Raw genomic sequence first — 9,789 nt, 5'->3', positions numbered from 1 at the left:
CTGAGGGATTACGGTATGGGGAAGAGATTCATGTCAGGAAGTAGGGACCGAAGCCCCATCGCTGTTGAATGAAATTAAGAAAGGACCAAGAGACAGTGTTAAAGGCTTTTCTTATGTCTAGAGACAAGAAGCAGGTAGGGATGTTGAGGGCACGGGCGAGGTGGGAAAGAAGGGCTGCGCGACATATTTTGTCACCAGCTTGCCTAGACGGGATAAAGCCGGTCTGATCGTTATGAATTAGAGAGCCTATAATTGGATTCAAGTGGGCAGAGAGGATTTTAGCAAGGAGCTTGACATCAATATTAAGAAGGTAGATCGGTCTATAATTGGACCAGGCTGAGTCGTTGGAATGTGATTTCGGTATCATTGTTATAATGGCCGAGACTGTATCTGAATTAAAAGAATGGCCTGACAGGATGGCGTTGAAAGCTTTGGTAAGGATGGGGGAGATTAGGTAAGCGAACTTCTTATAGTAGGAGGCAGAGAAGCCATCTGGGCGCTTTCTGGCTTTAAGGTCTTTGATAGCGGACAAAGTTTCAGTTTGCGTAATCGGCTTCTCTAGTGCTTCTAGATGCTGAGCAGATAAAGAAGGAAAAGAGAGGTGGGCGAGGAGATTCTCAGCGTGGGACGTGGCTCCGTCTGGGAGTATAGTAAAGCTAAGTGTTTGCGGAAGACGCAAAGTATGCGGGCAGGGTTACTGGTGTAATCCCCGCGGGAGAGTTTGAGGTGAATAGGCTTGGCAATGTAATCTAGTCTACGGAGTGAGAGAGCTAGGAAGGTATCAGGTTTATTTGCTTTAGTGTAATATTTGTGGTGAGACGACCTGCATGGGGAAAGCTCAGCCTGGTCCGTCAGAAAGAGGTCAAGTTCCAAGCGGGCTTGCTCCAATGCTTTGCGGTGAGGAGGGGATGGGTTGGTCTGAAACAGTAGATGGGATTGGTTGTATGCCGCCTCGAGGCGTAGACAAGTTTGTTGTTTTTCTTTGCGGAGGAAGGTCGACTTACTGATACAGAGCCCTCTAAGGACAGGCTTGTGGGCTTCCCACAACAAGAGAGGGGAAATATCTGGGGTGCAGTTCAACTCTAGGTATTCTTTAAGAGCATTCTCAAGGTCCAGGCTATGTGTAGGGTGGGAGAGCAAGTTGTCGTTAATTACCCAGGAGCTATCAGAAGCTGGGATAGGGATGAGAGAGACGTAAGGACTGCGCAATGGAATAGGAAGAATATCTGAGGTGAGGAGTCTGGAGGTAGTGCCGACGGTCGTGAATATATGGTCGATACGAGAAAACGATTTGTGAGGGTGGGAGTAGAAGGTACAGTATATCTGCACTTTACTGGGTGAAGTTCTCTCCAGGAGTCTACTAAAGAGTGGTGATTGAGAAGTTGTTAGAAGGAGTGTGAAGTGGCAGGTGGGAGGGGCGGTTGGGGAGATTTGTCAAGAAAGGGGTAAATAGCGAGATTGGAGTCACTGCAAATTAGCAAGGTGCTGCGTTTGTGGTGATCAATAGTAGTCAGAAAGTGGGATAGGAACGGAAGGGGACCTTGATTAGGAGCATAGTATGAGACGATTGTGACTGGAGTATCTAGGAGTAATCTCGATAGAATGAGATAGCGGCCTTCCAGGTCTTGGAAAACAAAAGGGGCTGTGCGATGAAATGCAATGAGAACTTCCCTACACTTGGTTGTCGCGGATGCGGTAAAAACTTGCGGGTAGAGGGGACCAAAAAATTTGGGCGCAGAAGTGAGGGTAAAATGTGTTTCTTGTAGACAGATAATATGCGCCTTCTGAGACGAAAAAAGCGAAAGGCCTTGTTATGTTTTTGAGGGATATTGAGACCCTGGACGTTCAGGGCAAGGATGTTCAGGGGTCCCATGGTGGAAGTAAAGAGGCTGCTGAGGGAGGATTGGTCTGAAGCAGAGTACTGAGGGGATGGTCCCGGGAAGGGGGGACAGGGAAAAAAGAAAGGGAAATAGGGGAAGGAGGGAAGTCATACAGGGGAAAAAAAGTAAAGGAGAAAGCCAGGGGTAGTAGATGAAAGAAAAAAAAAAGAGCAACCGAAAACAACTGCCTGGCCCCTGGGACTAGTGCAATACGATCAGTCCGGGGGGTCAGGAACAGCCTAAGCAGTACAAAACAACTGTACTACATGGGCTGAAGGGGAGTGCGCAGTGGCAAGCACAGGGGAGAAGCAGCACAGGTAAAAAAGAAGGTGAACTAGACACCAACATGAAAAACCGGTGTCAGGGGCTCCCAGGATAGCAGAAGGGGGGTTTGGAAACCTGACTGCACCAGTGGAGAATACATCAGATGGAAAAAAGTGGTGCAAGGATGGGACGGTAAAACAAATGTGGTCAGGATCGAGACTGCCAGTCAGCTAAGAGGGGCTCCAACAAACTAAGCTACCAATGTCAAGTGACCTGAGAAGGGAGGCAACAACATTGATAGATAATACACAACATGGTAAGGGTAACAAAGAGTTAAAGGACAAAATGACCTTAGAAACAACAAGTGTAAAAATTGAAGGCACAGGAGCAGGGGCGGGTCCCAACTGGGGATGGTGGGTTGGACCGGGAGACCAACAGAGATGAGAGGTACTGGAGGGAAGGAGGGCCAGGTGGGCAAAGCAGCGGGAAGGTGGTTATAGAGGTGGCCACCCTGGGGGAAAGGGTCAGAAATAGGGATCTCTGATGTTGATCACGGAGGAGGAATGGGTCCATGGTGGAGTGTAGGGAAAAGGCCGAGGTGGTCAAGTCCCGGAAACTATCAATGGGCAAGACGGAGCTTGAGAAGGGTGAAGACGACTGGAGCGGGGTTCAGTCCATGGAGTCCTGGGGGGCAGGTGCCGGAGAGATAGAACGTCCTCATTTGTAAGTGTTGGGTTGACCTGCTGCTGAAGTGGAGTGGTGGGCTTTCTGGGGTGAGCAGGAAGCAGATCTTCTGCGTGATCCCTCAGGGGTGTCTGGGGGAGGGAGGAGTTGGAGGTGGCGGAGAGCGTCCAGGAGTTCCTCAGTAGATCTGCAAATATAGTCGCGGGACTGGTAGGAGAAATGAACAGCAAATGGAAAGTTCCAGCGATATGTAATTCTGTGTTGTTGAAGGAGTTTCAGGTGGGATTTCATGGCCCTACGTTTGGCAATGGTGGCAGGGCATAGATCTTGAAATAATTGGTAGGTATGGCCCTGGAAGGTTAGGTTGCCTGCGTTACGGGCTGCTTGGAGGATCTGTTCCTTGGTGCGGAAGTAGTGGAATTTAGCGATGATGTTGCAGGGTGGGCCGTTCGGTCTGCGTGGAGCTAAGGCGCAGTGCACCCTATCTAGCTCTAGGCGTTCAATTGGGACAGCGAGAAAGTTCTTGGAGTAGGGCAGTAGTCATGGAGAGGACGTCAGTGATGGTTTCAGGAAGTCCGCAAATGCGAATATTTGAGTGGAGGGCCCTGTTTTCAAAATCCTCAAGGCGGGAATGAAGCTTTAGGTTTTCGTCGCGCATCGCCTCGAGTTCATCTGAGTATGTATGAAGAGCTGCGTCCAGATTGTTCATCCTATGTTCTAGCTCAGATGTGCAGACTCCAAGGTCACGGATTTCTTTAGATAATTTGCCCGTGATATGGTCGGAGGTCTGCTTTAGGGCTCTGTGCAGCATTTTCTCAAATTGTTTGAGAAGGTCATGTTGTACAGGGTTGGTGGGGTCAGCAGTAGGTGGTGCGCTAGGTGTCCCCAGGTCAGTGTCGTTGTCAGACTCACCCTCGGAGATGCTGTGGTCTGGATCAGGCTGCAGAGCTGAGGAGAGGGAGAGGGAGCGTGCCTGCTTTGTGGAGCCGGAGCTGGCAGCCATTTTGGAGGAGGTCCGAGCCAGGGCTTCCTTAGTGGGCTTCGCCTGCGGCTGGTGTTTTGCGGCTCCCCGGACCATCGTGCCAGGTTCCTGGGGTGCCGCTTATGGTGCAGAGGCATTCGTGGAGCTGGGGTGGGCCGGGAGCGGCGTCGGTGAGGCTGCTTCTCCCGCTGTGCAGCGGAGCCTCAGGCGAACATGTATGCGCCGGAGATCCCGCGCATGCGCACTCCTATTATATTCTGTTTTATTCTATTTTATGCAATTCTATTCTTTTTGAAATTCGAATTTCAGAAGACGGCTATATGCTATTCTAACTTAAAATTTTGGAAGACGGCTACATTCTTTCTATTCTATTCCTTTCTTTTTCATCCTTTTCTATTTTGTTCCTTTATTTTCTATTCTATTCTACTCTTTTCAAAATTTGAACTTCGAAAGATGGCCATATTCTAAAACTAGTACACACAGTCTTTGAAAGAAATCTGCAATAGTCAACAATATTTCAAACTTGTTTTCAAATTCAATTCAAATTCATTTTGAATTTGGATATTTCACTATTTCTGATGAAATATTGTTTTGCCATTTTGGATTTGTTCAAATCCATTACCATTGTAATTCGGAAATTCAGATAAATTCAAACCTCCGAATAATGAAACAGGTGTAGTACAGGAGAGGGTCAGAGACTGCAGGCTTAGTACAGGAGATGGTCACAGGCTTCAGACATAGTACAAGAGTTGGTCAGAGACTACAGGTGTAGTACAAGAGATGGTCAGAGACTGTAGGAGCAGTACAGGAGTTGGTCAGAGACTGCAGAGATAGTACAGGAGTTGGTCAAAGTCTGCAGGGGTAGTACAGAAGAGTGTCAGAGACTGCAAGCATAGTACAGGAGAGAGTCAGAGACTGCAGGTGTAGTACAGGAGAGGGTCAGAGACTGCAGGCTTAGTACAGGAGATGGTCACAGGCTTCAGACATAGTACAAGAGTTGGTCAGAGACTACAGGTGTAGTACAAGAGATGGCCAGAGACTGTAGGAGTAGTACAGGAGTTGGTCAGAGACTGCAGAGATGGTACAGGAGTTGGTCAAAGTCTGCAGGGGTAGTACAGAAGAGTGTCAGAGACTGCAAGCATAGTACAGGAGAGAGTCAGAGACTGCCGGCGTAGTACAGGAGATGGTCACAGGCTGCAGTACAGCCTGTAGTACAGAAGTTGGTAAGAGACTACAGGAGTAGTACAGGAGAGGGTCAGAGACTGCAGGTGTAGTACAGGAGTTGGTCAGAGACTGCAGGAGTAGTACAGGAGATGGTCAGAAGAGGGAAGTGGGAGCAGTGCAGAGCCTCTAACAAGGTGACAACGCTGCTTGTTCTGCAGTAAAATTAATGATGCGTTGTCATCTAGGACAAACATGTTTAAATGGTAGTAAACTCTAGAAAAAAACAAAAAACTTTCCCCTACTGGGTTCCTGGGCTGCGGCTACTTGATTGGCTTAGCTGCGCTGACATCAATTCTGCGTATGAGAGTCTCGGCTGCAGCACACAGCTCTGAAGGAACAGCCCGGCTACGCTGTTCTATCAGCGCATGCCCCGATGACGTCGCTTCCGCAGAACACAGCTCTGAAGGAACAGCCCGGCTACGCTGTTCTATCAGCGCATGCCCCGATGACGTCGCTTCCGCAGAACACAGCTCTGAAGGAACAGCCCGGCTACGCTGTTCTTTCAGCGCATGCCCCGATGACGTCGCTTCCGCAGCACACAGCTCTGAAGGAACAGCCCGGCTACGCTGTTCTATCAGCGCATGCCCCGATGACGTCACTTCCGCAGCACACAGCTCTGAAGGAACAGCCCGGCTACGCTGTTCTTTCAGCGCATGCCCCGATGACGTCACTTCCGCAGAACACAGCTCTGAAGGAACAGCCCGGCTACGCTGTTCTATCAGCGCATGCCCCGATGACGTCACTTCCGCAGAACACAGCTCTGAAGGAACAGCCCGGCTACGCTTTTCTATCAGCGCATGCCCCGATGACGTCACTTCCGCAGAACACAGCTCTGAAGGAACAGCCCGGCTACGCTGTTATTTCAGCGCATGCCCCGATGACGTCACTTCCGCAGAACACAGCTCTGAAGGAACAGCCCGGCTACGCTGTTCTATCAGCGCATGCCCCGATGACGTCACTTCCGCAGAACACAGCTCTGAAGGAACAGCCCGGCTACGCTGTTCTTTCAGCGCATGCCCCGATGACGTCACTTCCGCAGAACACAGCTCTGAAGGAACAGCCCGGCTACGCTGTTCTATCAGCGCATGCCCCGATGACGTCACTTCCGCAGAACACAGCTCTGAAGGAACAGCCCGGCTACGCTGTTCTTTCAGCGCATGCCCCGATGACGTCACTTCCGCAGAACACAGCTCTGAAGGAACAGCCCGGCTACGCTGTTCTTTCAGCGCATGCCCCGATGACGTCACTTCCGCAGAACACAGCTCTGAAGGAACAGCCCGGCTACGCTGTTCTATCAGCGCATGCCCCGATGACGTCACTTCCGCAGAACACAGCTCTGAAAGAACAGCCCGGCTACGCTGTTCTTTCTATCAGCGCATGCCCCGATGACGTCAGCAGCTGCTGCTCACTAGAATATCTCCTAAACGGTGCATGTTTCAGAGATGGTCATTTTACCTGCAGGTAAGCCTCATTCTAAGTATACCTGTAGGTAAAAATAAAATACAAGAGATTATTAGCACTTTAAGTTTTACTTCAGCCTAGTGAACGTTTTATTCACTTACAACGAGACTCTTTTCTGTTTGGGGGAACAAAAGGCTAAACCATCGGAATGTTATACTTGCTGGCCAACTACGGGAAAAGAAACAAATAAAAAAATACATCTAGACTACTGCAGACCATCCCGGCTAAAGACAAGTGCGCTTGCTCGACTTCCTCCAATGAGCGCCTAGCTGGGGGCGCATGCGCGCTGAGGTGCCCTTCTTCCGCATTGAGGCTCTGCCGGCGGTGACGTAGAGGAGGTGGTGGCCGGGCAGGTTTGTTGTGTTTTGTCGGCAGTGAGTGGACTGTGGCAAGTGGTCGTAGTACACACAGCCCTCCATGGCGATGAACTACAAGGAGGAGGACGGGCACCCTCACTCTGGTGTGGGCCCTGGAGTGGCCGCCAAGAGTAAGAAGCCGGATAACACGGCCTTCAAGCAGCAGCGCCTTCCGGCTTGGCAGCCCATCCTCACTGCTGGCACCGTCCTGCCGGCCTTCTTCGTCATCGGGATTATTTTCATCCCCATCGGAATCGGGATCTTTGTCACCTCCAACAACATCCGGGAGTTCGAGGTGAGAGATCTTGAATCTGGATGAGCATTATGTGTGATGGCTGCTTTCTACCTGTGCTCCTATTCCCTGGGTCTTGCCTTGTATTGGGAAGGGTGATAAGGTCGGCTCTGAAGCCTGTTGGGTGACTCCAGGAGAATATGGCCACCAGGGTGTCACTTCCTGGGTCACCGCCCAGTCCTCCTAATGGTGGCCATTCACATACCAATCTGATGGAATCTTCACGGGATCTGACCATGTTTGGAAACACGCACAATCCCTGGACTTTGTAGCGACTGGCACAGGCAGATTTTGTGAAAGTGTCTTTTATGTGTTTTAAAAGTGGCGCCTTGGGTGCCAAATTCATTTACCTGTCTAGAACGTGTACATAAATATGGCTCATGCTATGCCACTTTTAGAAAGCAAAATGTCTCCTGTGTGCCCGGTTCACACCACTGTGTTGTGGAGGTGTGTGGGCACACTGTGCTAAAGTAATACAACACGCAGATCCTTGCATCCATGTAAACAATGAGCGAGGATCTCCCCAACTGTGCGGTTGTATTCTGACAGCAGGGACTCCAGCCCTGTCAGAATACACAGATCAGCGCTGCGGCCATTGCGCTAATTGAATGCTGGTTTTCCAGCAGGACCATTCAACAGAAACCAATCTAATGATTAGCTTCTGGTGGACAGAGAGCAATAGACACGGACCGAAATTCAGCCGCTTAGCAATTTCTTTATGTGTATACTCTATCTTTATTGTAAGCGTACTTGTAGCCATATACACACTGCTCAAAAAAATGAAAGGAACACTTTTTAATCAGAGTATAGCATCAAGTCAAACTCCTGGGATATTGATCTGGTAAGTTAAGTAGCAGAGGGGGTTGTTAATCAGTTTCAGCTGCCTTGGTGTTAATGAAATTAACAGGTGCACTCGATGGGCAACAATGAGACGGCCCCCAAAACAGGAATGGTTTTTACAGGTGGAGGTCACTGACATTTTTTTTCCCTACTCATCTTTTCTGACTGTTTTTCACCAGTTTTGCATTTGGCTAGGGTCAGTGTCACTACTGATAGCATGAAGCGATACTTGGACCCTACAGAGGTTGCACAGGCAGTCCAACTCCTCCAGGATGGCACATCCATACATACCATTGCCAGAAGGTTTGCTGTGTCAGCACAGTTTCTAGAGCATGGAGGATATTCCAGGAGTCAGACAGTTACTCTAGGAGAGCTGGACAGGGTTGTAGAAGGTCCTTAACCCATCATCAGAACTGGTATCTGCTCTTTTGTACAACGAGGAGCAGGATGAGCACTGCCAGAGCCCTACAAAATGACCTCCAGCAGGCCACTGGTGTGAATGTCTTTGACCAAACAATCAGAAACAGACTTCATGAGGGCGGTGTGAGGGCCTGACATCCTCTAGTGGGCCCTGTGCTCACTGCCCAGCACCATGGAGCTCAGTTGGCATTTGCCAGTGAAAACACCGGAATTTGCAGGTCTGCCACTGGCACCATTAGCTTTTCACAGATGAGAACAGGTTCACCCTGAGCACATGTGACAGACATGAAAGGGTCTGGAGAAGCCGTGGAGATTGTTATGCTGCCTGTAACATTGCTCAGCATGACCGTTTTGGTGGTGGGTCAGTGATGGTCTGGGGAGGCATATCCATGGAGGGATGCACAGACCTCTACAGGCTAGACAATGGCACCCTGACTGCCATTAGGTATTGGGATGTCCTGGTCCAGATCTGGGAGGAAATACTCCAGGACACCATCCGTTGTCTCATTAGTAGCATGCCCCGACGTTGTCAGACATGCATACAAGCACGTGGTGGCCATACAAACTACTGAGTACCATTTTGAGTTGCTGCAATGAATTTCAGCAAAATGGACTAGCCTTCTGCATAATTTTTTTCACTTTAATTTCCAGGGTGTCCTTGAATTCAGTCCTCTGTAGGGCGATCATTTTCATTTCATCAAACGATCCAGACACAGCTGATCACATGCTGAGGTAAAAGACCAACCGCAGTGGCCTTTTACCACGTGATCCGCTGTGTCCAATGACACAACAGATAACCGAGTAAATACAGTTGTAGTTTCCTCACGCTGTCAAAGTACTGCCAATAACCGGCAACATTATTTACTTGGTGATCTGCTGTGTCCAATGACAAAAAATTTGCAGTAAAATACCTCTTAGCGTTTTTTAAAAAAAAAATGTTTGCAATTCACAGAAAATGCTACTAAAATAAGGCATGCAGTGTTTATCTCATAAAACCATGTGGTTTAACTCATGCGATATCCAGTGAGATGGATACAGTGGGGAAGCGTTAGAACCCCTGTCAGTTAGGTAAATGGTTTAAACCATAGAAATTTGCCAACTCAGTCAGTGCAGTCCTTGCAGCGTATGTATTAATACAAAAGAAAAATGTGACTGGAATTCATGGGACACACGTGGTATATCAAAAACAACTTTTAAGTTAATTACAAAGTATCTTTCTAAATATCAAATATTGAATGAAAATAGTCTAAAAAAATCATATCAATTATTGGTGGAAGAAGGGTATTTATATGTGACTTTTGACATATTTTCTCTTAATATTTGACATTTAGAAAGATTTTTTATTTACTTAAAGTATAAAGGAAACACTTTTTTTGTTTTTTTGTT

General features: G+C 48.6%; 1 protein-coding gene across 1 annotated transcript in view; it reads left to right on the top strand.

Moving 5' to 3' along the window:
- Window positions 1-6,784: 6,784 nt before the first annotated feature.
- The window catches only part of CDC50A (cell division cycle 50 P4-ATPase accessory subunit A), a 36,047-nt gene continuing 33,042 nt past the window's right edge, over window positions 6,785-9,789 (top strand). Inside the window, exon 1 of the mRNA XM_089681392.1 lies at window positions 6,785-7,146. Within this exon, the coding sequence (XP_089537518.1) occupies window positions 6,913-7,146 (234 nt within the window). The 5' untranslated portion in view covers window positions 6,785-6,912. The remainder of the gene's footprint in view (window positions 7,147-9,789) is intronic.

Source organism: Staurois parvus, unplaced genomic scaffold (assembly GCF_062004578.1).
Source record: "Staurois parvus isolate SC_StPar_1 unplaced genomic scaffold, SC_StPar_1.0 ptg000264l, whole genome shotgun sequence".
Taxonomy (NCBI): domain Eukaryota; kingdom Metazoa; phylum Chordata; class Amphibia; order Anura; family Ranidae; genus Staurois; species Staurois parvus.
Note: the sequence above shows the minus strand (reverse complement) of the source record. Positions and strands in the feature narration are given on the sequence as shown.